This window comes from Schistocerca piceifrons, chromosome 7 (genome assembly GCF_021461385.2).
Source record: "Schistocerca piceifrons isolate TAMUIC-IGC-003096 chromosome 7, iqSchPice1.1, whole genome shotgun sequence".
NCBI classification, from domain to species: domain Eukaryota; kingdom Metazoa; phylum Arthropoda; class Insecta; order Orthoptera; family Acrididae; genus Schistocerca; species Schistocerca piceifrons.
In genome coordinates, this window is record NC_060144.1 from 145,178,506 (window position 1) to 145,199,347 (window position 20,842).

A 20,842-nucleotide genomic window follows, 5' to 3' on the forward strand; every position below is an offset into this window, starting at 1 on the left:
TGGTATTCATATACAGACATACACAAACAGACAGAATACTGTGCTGCTGTCGGCAACGCCTATAAAAGACTAGATGTGTCTGACGCAGTTGTCTGATCGATTACTACTGCTACAATGGCACATTATCAAGTTTTAAGTGAGCTTCCGCGTGGTGCTATAGTCGGCGCACGAGCGATGGGACACAGCATCTCGGAGGTAGCGATGGTGTGGGAACTTTCTCATAAGACCATTTCACAAGTGAACAGTGAATATCAGGAATTCGGTAAAACATCAAATCTCCAACATCGGTGCTGCCGGAAAAAGATCCTGCAAGAACCGGACCAACGACGACTGAAGAGAATCGTTCAACGTGACAGAAGTGCAATCCTTACGCAGATTGCTGCAGATTTCAATGCTGGGCCATCAACAAGCGTCAGCTTGCGAACCATTCAAGTAAACATGATCGCTATGGGTTTTCGGAGCCGAATGCCCATTTGTGTACCCTTGATGACTGCACGACACAAGGCTTTGTGCCTCGTCTGGGCCCGTCAACACTGAAATTCGACTGTTGATGACTGGAAACATGTTTCCTGGTCGGACGAGTCTCGTTTCAAACTGTATCGAGTGGATGGACGTGTACGGGTATGGAGACAATCTCGTGAATCCATGAACCCAGCATGTCAGCAGGGGGACTGTTCGAGCTGGTGGAGGCTCTGTAATGGTTTAGGCGTGTGCAGCTGGAGTGGTGCGGGACCCCTGATACGTCTACAAACGACTCTGACAGGTGACACGTATGTAAGCGTCCTGTCTCATCACCTGCATCCGTTCATGTCGATTGTGCATTCCGACAGACTTCGGCAATTCCAACAGGACAATGCGATGCCCCACACGTCCAGAATTGCTACAGAGTGGCTCCAGGAACACTCTTCTGAGTTTAAACGCTTCTGTTCGTCACCAAACTCCCCAGAAATGAGCATTATTGAGCATATCTGGGATGCATTGCAATGTGCTATTCAGGAGATATCTCCACCCCCTCGTACTCTTATGGATTTATTGACAGCCCTGCAAGATTCATGGTGTCAATTCCCTCCAGCGCTACTTTAGACATTAGTCGAGTCCATGCTACGTCGTGTGGCTAAACTTCTGCTTGCTCATAGGGCCCTACACGATACTAGGCAGGTGTATCGGTTTCTTTGGCTCTTCAGTGTATATCGCTGTTGTTTTGTACCTGCCTGAGACTTGTCGCGCTACTCTGTGGTTGGCATTGAACATCTTGGTGACTGAATATTGCAGACTTTGTTGAAAGTGGTGACAAGTTGCATAAACTATGATTAAGTTATTAATCTCTAACCGAATTGCATCATTACTTGATACTAAAATACCGGGAAAATATCCCTCAACAATATCCGAAATGGCATAGGCGGAGTCTGATTTCGTCTTGCAATTGATACGCAGTAACAAATGATGTTAGCGATTATCAGTATCTAACAAACAATAAATAGAATATTAGTGAAATCTGGGTGTCTTATCAAAGGAAAACCGACATATTAGTACATATTGAGGCGAAATAGTAGTAACCAACGACTTGGTTCGAACTGAAAGGACCTCGTGGTAAACCACGAAAAGCTGCTAGTAGTTTCAATAATCTTTGCAAAACAAACTGTCATTAGAGTATAACAGCCATAGGTAATGAAATACCATTACGAAACTTGGGCGATGGGGACCATTACATGTTACGCTTATTTTTATCTTCACATGAAGGAATATATGTCCCATTGATTTACAGAGGTAAAGTTCCACCAAACTTCCTGAGGATGTAGTTGTTCAGGGTGCTTGAAAAGGGCGGGAAATTTGGCAACAGGGATAAATGAAAAACTGCAATTACTTCACACTTATTTATTTATGTCAATGTTTAGTACAGAGTATGCCATTACTGTATATCACACGCATTTTTGTTTCTTGCATATCACACCCATAAGAGAACTCTCCGTCGGAGGGCACGTTACTGGAGCTAGAAACGTTACGCGTTGCTGGGCCCAACATTCTAAAAGGATTCCGGATATTTCTTCTCGTATTCTTGCTTTACGTTCTTCGGTAGTAGGAGGTCGAGTACGTTAAACGCCGCTCTTGAGGTGGCTACACAAGAAAAAAGTCACACGCTCTCAGCTCAGGCGATCTTGGGTGCCATGCAGTGTCATCGTGCCTTGAACTGACACGGTTACCAAACAGTCGTCGCACAGTTCCCAACGACATCGGCGCCGCACTTGCCGTTGCTCCGTCATGTTGAGTCCAGCTGTTAGTAGGAAAATGGGGCAGATCAAGTGCAACAAATCTTTCCTGAATGGCAACACACCGAAGATGCGGTACAGTGGTGGCGTACCCATCGTCACCTTCAAAACAGTAGAGGCTTATAACGCCACTCCATGACATGGCGCACCATAGAGTAACCTTACTGCTGTGCAACGGAGTCTGTTGTAGCAGATGTTGATTTTGCTGAGGCCACCCGCGCAAATTCTGTCTGGTGACATATCCGCTGAGGTGGAAGTGAGCTTCGTCCGACATCCACAGATTGTTCATTAAATCGTTGTCGTCGTCGTGCACTTTTGTTAAAATGCGTTCAGCGTTTTGTCTACGCGTTAGCAGACTGTTAGATTCAAGTTGCTGAAACATCTGCAGATCGTACGGATGGAACATTAAATCCACTTTCAGTATTCGATGAACACACTGCGAGACTGTGCGTGACCTCGAATAGGGCACTATGGGCTTCTTCCAAAAACAGATTACACAGCCCTTGAATTGTATCCCGTACGAACGGTTCGGTGCCTCCCTGCAGATTGCTTCTTCATTGCAAAACCCGTTGTTTCAAAATAACGGACGCCCATGATGACTGCAGGCACTAAAAGGACACGATAGTGCCGTCCGATGTTGAAATGACACCGAAATTCTCGACGCACGGACTCTACATTTCCATTCTTGTAACAGGCTCTTACCGCAAAAGTGCGCTACACACCGTTCCATTGCTCCACTTTTACTGTTTACTACGTGGCAAGACAGTGACAGTAGCTTTCGGTATGTCGTTCGACGCCAAATGCCCCGCAGTTTTGCCACAATAACTTCCAAAATTTCCCATTATTTTGAGTCACACCGTAGTTGTTCTAGTCTGTCCTACGAGCGATTTTATGGTCTGATACGCTCTCAAAAACCGTAATATGTCGCCACTATTGGAAACAGTATTTAATTTTTCGGTTTTGTCTTTGTATATAAAGTGATCAAACATCTGAAGATGGCCTCCCAGAGTTCGACGAAATGCCTCGTTTATTGAAATAACGATCACGATTCGTGACTGAAAGGATTTTTTTTTTTTTTTTTTTTTTTTTTTTTTTTTTTTTTTTTTTTTTTTGCTGAATGAATATAGTCGTGGGAGGAAAACAGCATCACAGACAACAATACACAACATCCGAGGTATATTCGATATTATTCTCGACGGGGCTTCGGTTATGCAGTGCAATGCATGAATATGTATCATATAGCATCCAGACAACAGAGAGAGCCTCTAATTGTGCATCACACAACCTGCAAAGCTGAGCACTGATATTTTCTCCCTTGTGCTGCCGAACTTAATGGTGTCTCACGTTTGTGTTACTTTTGCACTATCCCCGACCGCTCCACGTCTGTTTTCGCTATACGTGTATTTGTCAGTCCCACACACAAAAGGATAGGAAACGTTGGAACCATAGTAAGTTCTGTCTAAGAACTTGAAAATGAATCTGTAACTGAGAATAGAGTAAGACGGAGTTATAGCATACTCCCCAGTTATTGACTATGTACATGGAGCAAATAGTAAAGGAAACAATGGAGAAATTTGGGTAAGGAATTGAATTTCGTAGGAATAAATAAAATATAAAGGTTTCCAAATGGTATAGTAACTGTGTCAGTAAGAAGTTGGAACATATGTTGACCTGAATCGAAAATGGTTTGAATAGTTGCCAAAGAAGAATTTTGAAGATTACCTGAACTGATCGAATAACTAGGGAAGAGGTGCTGCATCAAGGAGAACACACTTTATGGCACAAAATCAGGGGATAAGTTGATACATACTGACCATTAAGAAATAGTTAATTTGGTAATGGTTGGAAATGGGGAGTGGGGTAGGGATTGGGGGATAAAATCAGTAGAGGGAGACTAAGATTTCAACACATTAAGCAGAACAATTGGAAGTAGGGTGCAGTAGGATGCGGAGAAGTTTGGAAACAACATTCTAACAATTTAGATAATAGCCAAATGTTAAAGATGTTACATTTCCATATAAACACAGGTGTTGCTATTCCTAAGATGAGAGAAAGTGGTTACAATATCATTTATACATGGATTTCATTTGGAAAAAAAAACATTTATGCAGATGTGAGAGGACATTATTTTATGAAACGATTTCATCTACTGAATACTTGTATCTTTAGAAAAAATAAAATTCCGAAAGTGGTGAAAAAAATTCTATTTGTACACATAAAATACTTTTATAAAAAGTTCTCTGTGTAACATTATTTGTAATTGTTCTAGCAGATGAAATTCTTTTTCTATTACCTTCTAGATAACGACCTAACTGTAGTCTGCACAGAAAATAATGCAGGAATATTGGAGTGCTATGGGATGAAAGAAGTATAGGTGGTAGAGTGTGTTGCAGTAGGTTTCTGTTAAATTTCTAATTGGCATCTGGTACTCATTATTGTAATGGCCAGGTCTAGAAAGTTTATACCATACGTACTTGTTACCTAGTTATGAACATTATGTTTTCATGGAAGTAGTTAAACAATTGGGTTAACTCACTAATATCTTCTTTTGTTTAATTGGTTAAAGTATCATATAATATCTGTTGTAAGGCAGTAAATGATGTTTTGCGTGTATGGTAGTTGGAATTGAGAGTATTGGCTTCAAAGTTGTTTATAAATATTACAGCTAGGTACCCACATAGGCACACTGCCCTCTCCTCCCCTTTGTATTTACCAAGAATTAATTATTTGCAGATTTCTATGACAGTACTTAAGTGAACAGATTGACTAGCTTGATGCACAAAACTCAACAGATCCACCCAGAAAACAAAACCTTGTACCCACTCTCAGCTCGAGAGTGTCTGTGTCTGTTTACTTTAATAAGAGTATATATATATATATATCTGCATTTAAATCATAGTAAGTGTGTTACTTCATCCACTGCTTTGATATGGCATGTTACAAATATAACCTTAACAAATCACAGCTCTGTAATAATCTTGGATACCCACATCTCTATCATAACCATAACTTTGCTCTCTGTCCATCTTTAACTAAGATCTATGCCTCTAAATTTCACCAATCCCCAATATATCTCACACACACGCACACACACACATCACTACCGAAGTAGCACATTAATAAATAAGTAAATTCTTATATACACAATTTTCAATACCACTGTAAAAATAATTATTTCATTGGTTCTTTCCACTTTACATTTATGACAAGCCATTCAGATTATTAAAGGTATGCAATGTATTGAGTTATGTAAACTTGACAGAAATAATGTGTGACCACTAGAAGTATTTACAGTTATATTTCTGACCATCTAAGCAACATATATTACCACTGTGCTATGTGACTTGTGCAAAATAGTGCCTGCTTTTATTAAATCTTCTTTGCACTTACTACATTCTATAAGCCATCAGTCCCTATTCGTAGCTAAGTGGTCAGCATGGCGGAATGCCATGCAGGAGGCCCCGGTTCAATTTCCGGCTATGTCAGAGATTTTCTCCTCTTAGGGATTGGGTGTTTTCCTGTCTCCATCATCATGATCGTGTCATCCTCATCGACATGCAAGTCACTGAAGTGGCGTCAACAAAAAAGACTTGCATCAGGCGACAGGTCAACCTATTGGGAGACTCTATCCACACGTCATTCCATTTCATTCGCCATCTGTAATCCATTCAGTGATTACAAAGTGTATGATGGTGAAAGTGGTGTAGCATCACTGTCTATGGAGCTTGTGACCATTGGGGGTATTTATAATTTTACATAGTTTCGTCCATGTTTTCTATTAGAATCCACAACAGAAGTATGAGACCTGTATAGAAATAGTGTTTTATTTTTATCTCCCAGTAGACAATGCCACAACTTACCCCAAAGACGAGGTCAACACGCACGTGTCATATTGATACACGGAAATCAACCTGAAGAGGGATGTTTAAAACCTTAATTTGCGTCGTGGAAGCATATAAATTGTGACTGATGACAATGAATTTGTTCTTTCATTCAGTATCAATAGCAGTCATTTTAAAGCCATATCAAGAATGTTCACATGTAAAGTTCATGTGATCATAGCTAAGTATGTGGAACTAATGGCGATTCGACACACTCTCAGGAAAAGGAGTAAGCAATGTTCGTCATTATAGATTTGTGTCATTATTTCATTAAAGTGATTGCAGCTGCTAGCCCAAAAGAGTGCTACTTATTAATCAATGTATCCCATGCTGATGACAGCGTCAGACTTGCTGCATACTTCATTTTACACTACCTAGCTATTTACGCCCCGGGTGTCACTGTATGTAAGTTTGCCATGCCTAAGAGACAAAACAAACAAAATAGAAAGTTTGAGGCTGTGCAACATTATACAAGCCAACAGAGCTTTATTTTGTTCATTTTTTGGGAATATCTGCTTTAGAGAATCATCTACTATGTAATTTGAATGTTAATCTGTCCTGTTTTGAGGAAATATAAGCAGAAAAAGTTATGTTAATTATCTGTCCAATGATTTTACTTCAAAGAAAAAGAAATGGATTATTTTTGCCATTGCTGAGTTTACTGATGATATACTCTGCTAGCCATTAAAGTTGCTACACCACGAAGATGACGTGCTACAGACGCGAAATTTAACCAACAGAAAGAAGATGCTGTGATATGCAAATAATTAGCATTTTAGAGCATTCACACAAGGTTGGCGCCGGTGGCGACACCTACAACGTGCAGACATGATGAAAGTTTCCAACCGATTTCTCATACACAAACAGCAATTGACCGGCGTTGCCTGGTGAAACGTTGTTGTGATGCCTCGTTTAAGGAGGAGAAATGGGTACCATCACGTTTCAGACTTTGATAAAGGTCGGATTGTAGCCTATCGCGATTGCGGTTTATCGTGTCGCGACATTGCTGCTCGCATTGCTCGAGATCCAATGACTGTTAGAGGAATATGAAATCGGTGGGTTCAGGAGGGTGATACGGAACGCCGTGTTGGATCGCAACGGCATCGTATCACTAGCAGTCGAGATGACAGGCATCTTATCTGCAGCCACGTCTCGATCCCTGAGTCAACAGATGGGTACGTTTGCAAGACAACAACCATCTGCATGAACAGTTCGATGACGTTTACAGCATCATGGACTATCAGCTCGGAGACCATGGCTGCAGTTACCGTTGACGCTGCATGACTGAAAGGAGCGCCTGCGATGGTGTAGTCAACGACGAACCTGGGTGCACGAAAGGCAAAACGTCATTTTTTCGGATGAATCCAGTTTCTGTTTACAGCGTCATGATGGTCGCACCCGTGTTTGGTGACATCGCGGTGAACTCACATTGGAAGCGTGTATTCGTCATCGCCGTACTGGCGTATCACCCTGCGTGATGATATGGGGAGCCATTGGTTACACGTCTCGATCACCTCTTGTTCGCATTGACGGCACTTTGAACAGTGGACGTTATATTTCAGATGTGTGACGACCTGTGGCTCTACCCTTCATTCGATCCCTGCCAAACCCTTCACTTCAGCAGGATAATGCACGACCACATCTTGCAGGTTCTGTACGGGCCTTTCTGGATACAGAAAATGTTCTCCCAGCACATTCTCCTGATCTCTCACCAATTGAAAACGTCTGGTCAATGGTGGCCGAGCAAATGGCGCATCACAATTCCACAGTCACTACCCTTGATGAACTGTGGTATCGTGTTGAAGTTGCATGGGCAGCTGTACCTGTACACGACATCCAAGCTCTGTTTGACTCAATGCCCAGGCGTATCAAGGCCGTTATTACGGTCAGAGGTGGTTGTTCTGGGTACTGATTTCTCAGGATCTAACCATCCAAATCGCGTGAATATGTAATCACATGTCAGTTCCAGTATAATATATTTGTCCAATGAATACCTGCTTATCATCTGCATTTCTTCCTTGTGCAGCAATTCTAATGGTAATTAGTGTACTATAACTTCTCTTAATTAATTTTAATCATATGCTTCAGAGGTGTGACTGGTAACAGTAAACTTGTTCCTTCTTTCGATGTCAATAGCAGCTATGGTAAAGCCTAAGCTGCATGAAACTAATTGTTATCGTGTGTGCCATTGCAGGAGAGCACCCAGCAGCGATGCAGCACGGCGAGCTCGGCGGGGCAGCGACGAGGAGCGCGTCGTTGCTTCTTGCGGCATCGTTGACGCTTCTCCATGCGTTGGCCGCCGGCAGGTGATGCGGCCGCCGTTAACTGCGCAGTAGCGTCCTCGCACTGCACGTGCGCTGACAGTAGCTGGTGGCGCGTCCACACACTGCGCACGCGCTAGCTGCCGACTGGTGACGTTCTCACCTGCGGCGCATGCGCCGGTCGCCAGCTGGTGACACGTATCACCGCCGCACATATTCTGCCTGCTGACTGGTGATGCGTCAACCGACTGCGCATGCGTCCTGGGAGCGGAGCGTAGCATCGTCTCTGGGATATTTCACTTCTGTGACGCTACACGTATTTTACATTCCTTTTTGGGGTTCACACCTCGTGCGATGAGTAGAGCTTCACCCCTTTACATTTCCAGGGTGAGGCTACACCAAAAAACTGTACACATAGTGTGCTGGTCCATCACAATTGAACTGTTCAACACAAAACCAGAAACTTAAGCAAAAATATATTCACCAGACATTCTTTTAAAATTGTTTCACTTGGAAGTGTTGACTGCCATATATGGCGACACCATTACCGCAGGGAACTCCTATGGATTTAGAGATACTGTTGTGGAGGAGTGACCACTTCTCATATAAACGTTATGGAAAAACGTGCACCTCAAGCTGTGTCCCTATAATGTGGAGTGATGAGTGTTGTTATTTCAGTTATGATCTAGAATTTCATACTTGGCAGTCAGACATCAAAAGAGAATCATTAAGGCGTTGTGGTATATTGTTCTTGCGACTGTACGCTTGAGAATGTGTGATGTCGGTACCTGCGTAACGTCATAAAGGAAGAAGACAAACCTAAAGTGCTCTCAGAGATTTAGCATGTTATGTCAAGAAGCGCCAGGGCGCCCCAGTAATTCATAATTCGCATGTTGCATCTACAATAGTGATTAGTTTTCTTTGGAAGTTATTCCTTAGCTGTAATGTCTAAGAGAGAGTATGATTTTGCAGAGTCTTGTTTTGTTACAATGGGAAAAATAGGTGAAGGCGTATAGCAAACAACCTAGTCTGGGTCTGTTGACAGAGAGACTGATTTATACAACGTAATGGCGTAAAAATAAACGTATTTCTCCTTGGTTTGATGTTCAGATTACCTTTGGTTGTACACAAGATGTAATTAAACTCACTGTATTCTCTGTAAATTGTGAGAGGTATTAATAAATGTTTATATTATATGCTATGTTTCAACACACCATTATTTCAGACATGCACCCCCCCCCCCACCAAAAAAAATAGTGTAATACTGCAATATACCTACATGCCCAAATTACATAGCCTACTGATTTCAAGCTATTGTTCAGTGTTCACTGCAATTTACTCCTACAATATGTAGCAGTAAAGCAATCCATTCAAGATTAGTTCATGAAGCAGCTATTGATTTTATTAGATTCAAACAGAAATTCGTTCATATATACAGATCCATACACATAAATACAAGTGTAATGTGTACAAAAATTACTTAAAACACATAAACTCTCTCTCTCTCACACACACACACACTTTTTTTTACTTTCTTTTAGTTTTCACTGGCCATGTCACTGATTTGTAACTTATTATTATAACTATTACTGTAATAAGCTTTTTCCAGTCTTCTTGAGTGAGTATCTTGTTCAGTTTCAGTAACAATCGAAGAAACTTGCTAATCTTGTATTGTTGATAAGTGCGACAGAAAATAGCTGCAGATTACGGCAGCAGTACTTTGACAAAATGAATGGAGAAAAAACTACTGCCAATAATAATAACATCAGAATGAAATTATACTGTCATGTTGCACAGTCAGTACAAGAAAATTACATAAAGACAGCTACCGCTGTGTAGTGGAAGCTATGAAATCGTAACAAGATAATGGATGTAATAGACGATGAACAGCTATTACAGTAAGTACATTTCATGACAAATTATGTCATTAATATGCAGTATGACTTATCTGAGATAGAAGTATATGCAGCTATTATAAAATTACTGTACTGCATCTTAACTCCTTTGATATTAATTGCCCGATAAGCATCGGACGTATATCGCAGTGATTTTATGGAAAACCGTGCTAAAGGAGGAAACAATGTGGACGGAAAAGTACAGGGCAAGATTTATTTCGACTATTCACCACTCTGGGCATCATGCATATCAAAATGCTGATACATCATGTAAGAAGACAACAATATAACAATAACAAAAGTAAGTAACAATAACAAAAGTAAGTGTATGAAGTCTGGGTTGAGTACGAAAAATAGATATTCTAATATAATAAAGATTTGTTCACCAAGGAAGGTATTTAGAATCCTGACATCTGTTCATCCATTAATGCAGTCGTTCAGAAATTCCCGTTACAAACTTCAAGGACTTGTAGAGAGGAGTGAATACATAATATTTTGAATAGGATCCCACTGTTTCAATTCAGAGATTTAGATCTTCCACTCCCGCTTGAGGAGTTGAACTGGGCGTGGCGCAGTACAGTTATCGAAAGGGAACATAACGAAACATCTGTTTATCACATAAGCACGTTGGTTTGTACTAACACTTAAACATTAAGTGTTAAAATTATTCAGAAACAAGAAAGGACGCAGCACATTGTACGAACATACTGTAATATTAAGTGTTAATACAAGAAAAATGTGCTTAAATGAAAAATGGATGCTTATGTTTAATTTCGAATTGTTACCTGATTATTGTACTACGTCACCCCTTGTTCAATTTCTCAAGCAGAAGTGGATGAATTAAACATATGAATTGAAACAGTCGTAAAAGGGAAACGGTATGTTGCCAGACATGGGTCCCTATTAAAATTATTATGTACTCACTCCCCTCTGCAAACCCTAGAAGTCTGCATAGTCCTAGAAGTCTGTATAGAGAATTTCTGAACACCCCATATAATTAGTATTAGATTAATGAAAAGTTTACTCAGCTGTAAATGGTTGTGAAAAGACATATATTCAAAAATTTACAAACAATTTAAAATTTGTTTCATTTTCTTGTCATTTCTATGCTTGACTGCCGAGATAACAAATAAACAGCAATTCATTTGCATTTTCAAGTCAACTAAGCACGTCGGTAAAACATTTCTAAACGAATAACAACCACAAAACTGAATAAGCAATATGCAGAATTTAAAAGTACAGGGAAAAATTTTTTCACTGAACGTCTTCCTCACTTCACTGACATCTTCCATTCTCTTCTGACGCCCATAGCACTATTGTTTTACTAATTCATCGAAGTAATGAGAGTAGATAAAGGGATTGAACAAGAGACGGATAACGATGGCTTTTCCATATCTGAGGAACCATGCCGGCGTTAGCGGAGTTGAGGTTTGAATGAACTTAGTAGTAATTTAAAGTCCACTATCATGTTGAGTTTAAGTTGATAGTTTTTTTTTTTTATCATTTCACTCTGAAATCTTCTTCTATGTTATTAAATTATCCTCCATCTTTGATGACATTAATTTACTATTTATCGGAGTATTAGCTGCGATGAAAACCAGTAATTGATTATAATTGGTTGGCAGTGTGGAGTGACGAAGCTAAAACATTGACTTTCATACAACCATTGATGCACATCTCGTCCGTAGGTCACTCAAAAGATGCGTTGAGTTGTGCATTTAGGAATATTTGCACTCGTTTGAACACGTGGCTTACATAAACGTTTCGCCACCAGCAGATTTATCTAAAACAGGCAATCACGTACAGCATGTGGCTTCGCCCCTCAAACTGTCAGCGTTTCTAGCTCCAAAACTTATGTTGATAAAATTTCATTTAACTGTTTTGCACGTAGTTCGTTTAAATACCTCAGCTACAAGATAGAAAAAATGCTGTCCTATTTAAAAACTCATAGACTGTTGTTGCAGCTCTCAGGATAATCATTAAATATTCCATATTTATAAATATCGTTTACATCCCTTCAAAGAGCAAAAAACGTTTGGTCCTTAGACTACCGGTTTCGGTTAGCAGTGATCATCTTCAGCTCTGCATCAAAAGATGGGAAATGTAATGGAACTAGTAGACTGATTACGTCTCACTTTCTAGAACAATAAAAATATGCCAGAACGAGAAATTATTATTTTCATGGATGTGAAAACATGATTGAGCTTAAATATAAGACGAGGCATACCTGTATTCTAAAATGTCCTAACATAATAGAGCCTTAGTGGCATCTTCACAAAATACACACAAAAATCAGTTTAGCATTGTTGCACATGTTTAATATCTGGTACAAAGTAGGTCACGGTGCCGGCAGAGTCATACTGTCAACAGCGCTAGTGTTCATAAGAAACCGTAGGACGGTGGCCACGACGAATGTTAGCGCTATCAGCTCATTAGATGTCGCTGTTGTAAGTCTATATATATTCGCCGATTATAAACTGTAAAGAGTTCAATAAATGAAGAGTACGATACGTAAAATCTACAGTGGGTTTACCAAGTGTATTACTTGTCACACTGATAAAATGTAATAATTAAAAACTATAATAAAGTTAAATTGAAAATTCTTAAAATGAAATTGTTAAGTGATAATATATAACTCTGAAACGATCTTGAGGTCAGTTTAGATAAAAATATTAACATATACAAGAATAAGGTAATGGAGCCAATAAAATAATATAAATCTGGTGGAATAACTAGGAAAAGAAGCGAAAAGGATGAAAAGAAACACTGGCGTAGCCGCCAGGATGCTGCATAGGAGAGAAGTCAGAGGTATTTAGCAGACAGAAGGCCTAACGTACCCTGCGACATGTTGTTCCAAGCAGAGTATTATAAAATATTGTATCAGTCACTTAATATACAGACAGCAGTAACAGTTTCAAAAATAAATTGAAATCGTATCGCCTTGACAACTCCTTCAATACCGTAGATGAATTCTTGAATAGGAATAAATAAATCTTTAGGTATAATATATGCGTTTTGTGCCATTTAAGGGAATGGGGTGGGTAATAAAAATTTGAAGCTAAAAAAAGCCTTCATTCTTGTGCGCATTTCTTATGCACTTGACACGTTCCACATCATGACGGTTACAGTGAGATTGGTCAACAGACAATAAAACGCGAGATTAACACGAGCAATGCAAGAAAGTTGTGCATATATGTGATGCACCCTATACTACGTAGCGACAGAGCAAGCTATACATACGAGAGGCGGTCAGTAATTAACGTAACATATTATAAAATAAAGAAAAGTACGCCCTGGGTACAAAATCGCGTTACCTTTTTGTTAGTTCCTGCTTTTTAGCTTCGTGCATTTCGAGCTTTTCCATTAAATCGGTAGCGGAGCCATCCTACGCTATTGTAGTTGTTGTGGTCTTCAGTACTGAGACAGGTTTGATGCAGCTATCCATGCTACTCTATCCTGTGCAGGCCTCTTCATCTCCCAGTACCTACTGCAGCCTACATCCTTCCGAATCTGCTTAGTGTATTCATCTCTTGGTCTCCCTCTACGATTTTTACTCTCCATGCTGCCCTCCAGTACCAACTTGGTGATGCCTTGATGCCTCAGAACAGGTCCTACCTACCGATCCCTTCTTATAGTCAAGTTGTGCGACAAACTACTCTTCTCCCCAATTCTATTCAATACCTCCTCATTAGTTATGTGATGTACCCATCTAATCTTCAGCATTCTTCTGTAGCATCACATTTCGAAAGCTTCTATTCTCTTCTTGTCCAAACTATTTATCCTCCATGTTTCACTTCCATACATGGCTACACTCCATACAAATACTTTCTGAAACGACTTTCTGACACTTAAATCTATACTCGATGTTAACAAATTTCTCTTCTTCAGAAACGCTTTTCTTGCCATTGCCAGTCTACATTTTATATCCTCTCTACTTCGACCATCATCAGTTATTTTTCTCCCTAAATAGCAAAACTGCTTTACTACTTTAAATGTCTCATTTCCTAATCTAATTCCCTCAGCATCACCCGACTTAATTCGACTACATTCCATTTTCCTCGTTTTGCTCTTATTGATGTTCATCTTATATCCTCCTTTCAATACACTGTCCATTCAGTTCAACTGCTCACCCAAGTCCTTTGCTGTCTCTGACAGAATTACAATGTCATCGGCGAACCTCAAAGTTTATATTTCTTCTCCATGGATTTTAATTCCTACTCCGAATTTTTCTTTCGTTTCCTTTACTGCTTGCTCAACATACAGATTGAATAGAATCGACGAGAAGCTATAAGACTGTCTCACTTCCTTCCCAACTATTGTTTCCCTTTCATGTCCCTCGACTCTTATAATTGCCATCTGGTTTCTGTACAAATTGTAAATAGCCTTTCGCTCCCTGTATTTTACCCCTGCCACCTTTAGAATTTGAAAGAGAGTATTCCAGTCAACACCGTCAAAAGTTTTCTCTAAGTCTACAAATGATGGAAACGTAGGTTTGCCTTTCCTTAATCTTTCCACTAACATAAGTCGTAAGGTCAGTATTGCCTCACGTGTTCCAACATTTCTACTGAATTCAAACTTATCTTCCCCGAGGTCGGCTTCTACCAGTTTTCCCATTCGTCTGTAAAGAATTCGCGTTAGTATTTTGCAGCTGTGACTTATTAAACTGATAGTTCGGTAATTTTCACATGTGTCAATATCTGCTTTCTTGGGGATTGGTATTATTGTATTATTCTTGAAGTCTGAGGGAATTTCGCCTGTTTCATACATCTTGTTCACCAGATGGTAGAGTTTTGTCAGGACTGGCTCTCCCAAGGCTGTCAGTAGTTCTAATGGAATGTTGTCTACTCCCGGGGCCTTGTTTCGACTCAGGTCTTTCAGTGCTCTGTCAAACTCTTCACGCAGTATCATATCTCCCATTTCATCCTCACCTACCTCCTCTTCCATTTCCATAATATTGTCCTCAAGAACATCGCCCCTGTATAGAATCTCTATATACTCCTTGCACCTTTCTGCTTTCTCTTCTTTGCTTAGAACTGGGTTTCCATCTGAGCGCTTGATATTCATGCAAGTGGTTCTCTTCTCTCCGAAGGTCTCTTCAGTTTTCCTGTAGGCAGTATCTATCTTACCCCTCATGAGATAAGCCTCTACATCCTTGCATTTGTCCTCTAGCCATCCCTGCTTAGCCATTTTGCACTTCCTGTCTATCTCATTTTTGAGACGTTTGTGTTCCTTTTTGCCTGCTTCACTTGCTACATTTTTGTATATTCTCCTTTCATCAATTAAATTCAGTTCTGTTACCCAAGGATTTCTACTAGCCCTCGTGTTTTTATCTACATGATCCTCTGCTGCCTTCACTATTTCATTCCTCAAAGCTACCCATTCTTCTTCTACTGTATTTCTTTCCCCCATTCCAGTCAATTGTTCCCTTATGCTCTCCCTGAAACTCTCTACAACCTCTGGTTTTTTCAGTTTATCCAAATCCCATCTCCTTAAATTCCCACCTTTTTGCAGTTTCTTCAGTTTTAATCTACAGTTCATAACCAATAGATTGTGGTCAGATCTGCCCCTGGAAATGTCTTACAATTTAATACCTGGTTCCTAAATCTCTTTCTTACCATTATATAATCTATCTGAAACCTTTTAATATCTCCAGGGTTCTTCCATGTATACAACCTTCTTTCATGATTCTTGAACCAAGTGTTAGCTATGATTAAGTTATGCTCTGTGCAAAATTCTACCAGGCGGCTTCCTGTTTCATTTCTTAGCCCCAATCCATATTCACTCACTACGTTTCCTTCTCTTCCTTTTCCTACTGTCGAATTCCAGTCACCCATGACTATTAAATTTTCATCTCCCTTCACTACCTGAATAATTTGTTTTATCTCATCATACATTTCATCAACTTCTTCATCATCTGCTGAGCTAGTTGGCATATAAACTTGTACTACTGTAGTAGGCGTCGGCTTCGTGTATATCTTGGCCACATTAGTGCGTTCACTACGCTGTTTGAAGTAGCTTACCCGCACTCCTATTTTTGCATTCATTATTAAACCTATTCCTGCATTACCCCTATTTAATTTTGTATTTATAACCCTGTATTCACCTGACCAAACGTCTTGTTCCTCATGGCACCGAACTTCACTAATTCCCACTATATCTAACTTTAACCCATCCATTTCCCTTTTTAAGTTTTCTAACCTACCTGCCCCATTGAGGGATCTTACATTCCACCCTGGAATGCCAGTTATCTTTCTCCTGATAGCGATGTACTCTTGAATAGTCCCCGCCTAGAGATCCGACTGGGGGACTATTTTACCCCCGGAATATTTTACCCAAAAGGACGCCATCATCATTTAATCATACAGTAAAGCTCCATGCCCTCGGGAAAAATTACGGCTGTAGTTTCCCCTTGCTTTCAGCCGTTCGCAGTACCAACACAGCAAGGCCGTTTTGGTTAGTGTTACAGGGCCAGAGCAGTCAATCATCCAGACTGTTGCCCCTGCAACTACTGAAAAGGCTTCTGCCCCTCTTCGGGAACCACACGTTTGTCTGTCCTCTCAACAGATACCCCTCTCCGTTGTGGTTGCACCTACGGTACGGCCATCTGTATCGCTGAGGCACGCAAGCCTCCCCACCAACGTCAAGGTCCTTGGTTCAGGGGGGAGGCATTCTACGCTATGCGGATGAAATGTATATGTTTTTCTCAATATTTCATATAGTGGGGCCTGTTCCTGTTAAGTATAACATACCGACAGTTTTATTACTTAGCGAATCCTCTTTAAAACTTACATTAAAAGAGTGATAGGGTTGGTCGATATATTACTTGTCGCAATTATTACACTTCATACTGTGTTCACTATAGTCGTCATGTGCACTTCTCAAGTTACGTTTACCACCTCTAACTTTAAATTTTCTGAAACATTGCTCTATTTGCTGTGACATATCGTCGTGAAATTGCATTCGTAGCTCCACAGGAAGAGTAACGTTACTTGTGTTTATCTATCTAAATAAATATTCCTTCCGTTTATTATCTAGTAAGTTATAGAGAAAAACACCTTATCTAAAACACATGGTATGTGTACGTTGAGGCGCCGAGGCTGAAATCGTTTTTGACCCTTTGAAATCATTTGTAATTTGTTTTCACCTAGGAGAAAATTGACTAGGGGCTGATGAATGGAACTGCCATGCTTTCTCGTAACTTCATTAATAACCCAAATTCAAATATCAACTTCATTTTTTATTACCTATGCTGTCTTTTGATACCAGTTTAGCTGCCCTTCACGAGATAAATTCGGTAAAATAACCCTTTTGTAGATCTAAAGAGAAATAAGGAAGTAAAAGAAAACTGAACATACCGGTTTTGTGCTGTTGTTGCTGCCGTTGAATGGTGCACCGCGCAGAACTTTACGCCACTCTCCAAGGAAGCTTGCGCCACTGAGGCAGTAGATACGTTACGCTACTAGTAACGAAGGCCCGTGTCATCGAGACAAGGAACACGGGGCAGTTCCCTGTTACCCTTCGGAGAAGCTCACTGTCGTATAATGGAACCACTGGATACGTTTGTTAGGTTTGCTGCCATTATTTTACTGGATGCTGCTTGTAAAACATTCACATGGACTTGAATAATTCATCAACCATTTTATTAAGTGCCATTTACTAAATTGGTCTATATGTACCTAATTTATAGTGACGGCTACCAAAAGTATGAATAGCATTGGAACTGTATGCAGAACTGTTCCGAGGCAACCGCTGTCCAACTCTTCCCAGTTTCGTTAATGCCATCAAAATATCCGCGAGACAGGAATTTTTGTCTCAAGAACAAGAACTCGATCCATGGCTATTATTAGCGAAGCCGTGGAATTAGTTGTGACTTGCAACTGCTGCAGTAAATCCGCAACCGAGGTTTCGTTTAATACTAAGGGAGTTCTGTGTGTTCTTTTTAGACGTAAGTATCAACCATTCCATATTTTCCTACATCAAGAGCTACATGGTTGTTATTTTTAGCATCGTTTTAAATACTTTCAATAGGCGCTTCAGCAAGACAATTATTTTTCGACGAAAATATTGTTTACTGACAGGGCCACTTTCATAAATCATAGGAATTTATGTCTGAGAATCTTGCGATGTAGGTCAAACGAAAACCCGCATTGGATTCGTAATGTGTTTAGCCAGTGAATGTGTGGTGAGGCACAATCGGACAGCTCGTGGAAAGCCTGTATATCGTTGAGTGTACTATGAACGAGAAAAAATAGACGCATTTTTTTGTAAATGTGTTACCCGTGTTGTTAGAAGATATACTCTTCAGAACTCATAAAATGCAAGTTTCTAATTTGATGGATTTCCGGCCCATAACTCTTAAGTAGCAAGAGATGCATTAAATTGATGATTTACAAATCGGTGGGTGGACAGTGACAGTCCCAGTCAGAGATATCCAGCACGATCGCTTAATCTGATGCTGTTAAGCTTCTATCTACGCGATCACATAAAGCGTTGATGTACAAGGTGGCTGCAACGGCTGTGGAGGGGAGAGAGAGCAAATTACAGCTGCGGGTAAAGCCATTAATCCAGATATGTTGACAACATCGAGTTCATAAGTGACGCAGTTAGTATGCAAATATCGTGATCCACATAGTTCTCAAGCTGAAAACAGTCCTCATTAATTTCACCAAAAGAAATGCGAGAGCATATAATAATGTCGCCATTACTTTTTGCACATGCTTTGGTTTCGTTTATTTCATGTAATATTTTAACGTACTTTTTTTCGTTGTGTAAATGATTCAGCGTATGTAAAGAGCAGAAAAAATTATTTTATTTTTATTTAAAATAACAAATTTTGTCCTGATTCTAATAAATTTGTCACTAGCAAACATTTATTTACGAACGTCGAATTTTCTTACGGGCTTGTGATCATTTACTGGACAAAAAAATGGTTCAAATGGCTCTGAGCACTATGGGACTTAAGTACTTTGGTCATCAGTCCCCTAGAACTTGAACTAATTAAACCTAACTAACCTAAGGACATCATACACATCCATGCCCGAGGCAGGATTCGAACCTGCGACCGTAGCGGTCGCGTGGTTCCAGACTGTAGAGCCTAGAACCGCTCGGCCACTCCGGCCGGCTTTACTGGACACTGTTGGAATGAAAAAGTTTCTCATCTCAACGATGGCTACATGGCTTTTCAGCGATATATCATTTTCATTGATACGAAATATATTTAAACCTTTGTAAGGCCTAATGCCTCTCAACATGGAGGCAGGAATGTCATTTGACAGTGCCGTCAGCTTCTGGGCGGCGGGTTATTCAACGGGGGCAACAACAGAACTAAAATCCCTGTATTTAATGTATCTGCATCCACTTCTATATGATTACTGTGCAATTCTGAATTAAGTACCTGGCAGAGGGTTTATCGAACTACCTTTGCGCTATTTCTCTACCGTTTCACTCTCAAACAACGTGCCAGAGAAACGAACACGCTCTGATTGCCAATATTTTATTATGATAGTCATTTCTTCCTATGTAGGTGAACTCCAACAAAATATTTTCACACGCTGAGGAGAAAATTGGTGAATGAAATTCCATATGAAGGATCCTGCAGCACAGAAAAATGCCTTTGTTTTAATGACTGCCACCCCAACTCGTTTATCATATTCGTCACAATATCTCCCCTGTTTCGCGATAATACAAACCGAGCTGCCTTTCTTTTGACTTTTTCGATGTCCTCCGTCAATCCTGTTTAATGCAGGTCCCACACCGCTCGGTGATATTCTAGAAGAGAGCGGACCAGAGTAGTGGAAACGATCTCTTTAGTAGTTCTGTTACATTTTCTAAATGTTATAACATTAAATCTCAGTCTTTGGTTTGCTTTCCCACAAAATTATCAACGTGATCATTTCAATTTAAGTTATTCGTAACTGAAGTCCATAAGTATTTAGCTGAGTTCACAGCGTTTAGATTTTTGTGATTTATCACGTAGCCAAAATTTCTGTGAACTTCTTTTAGTATTTGTGTGGATGACTTCACTCTTTTCATTACTTACAGTTAATTTCCACTTTTGGCGCCATATAGATATCTAAGTCATTTTTAAATTAGTTTTGATCATCTGATGACTTTCCAAGACAGTAAATGACAGCATCATCTGCAAACAATCTCAGAGGGCTGCTCAGATTGTCTCCTAAATCATTCATGTAGATCAGGAACAGCAGAAGGCCTTTAGCATTTCCTTGGGAAACGCCAGGTATTACTTTTGTTCCCTTCTGACAGGAAATCACGAGTCCAATCTCCCATCAGTGTATTTACTGGATGTTTTATTCTTAGATCTTCTTAAGTTATGCCACTAAATTTCTTCTCTGCAAGCTCTGCTATTCGGGCTGCCCGAAATAACACAGTTCTATTCGAAAAAAAGTTATTTGCTATATCGAAGTTGTCAACGTAATGCTGTTCGGTTCATGGGCCTTATCACTGTTCGTCTTGTTAAAAAAAGTATTGCAAATGTCTTTAAAGGGGTCAGAAGTTATTTCAAGTTAATAAGTATCGTT

At 40.0% G+C, this 20,842-nt stretch overlaps 1 protein-coding gene across 1 annotated transcript in view; it reads left to right on the top strand.

Moving 5' to 3' along the window:
• The window catches only part of LOC124805518, a 124,487-nt gene extending 114,912 nt beyond the window's left edge, over positions 1–9,575 (top strand). Inside the window, exon 5 of the mRNA XM_047266082.1 lies at positions 8,343–9,575. Within this exon, the coding sequence (XP_047122038.1) occupies positions 8,343–8,458 (116 nt within the window). The 3' untranslated portion in view covers positions 8,459–9,575. The remainder of the gene's footprint in view (positions 1–8,342) is intronic.
• Positions 9,576–20,842: the final 11,267 nt, after the last annotated feature.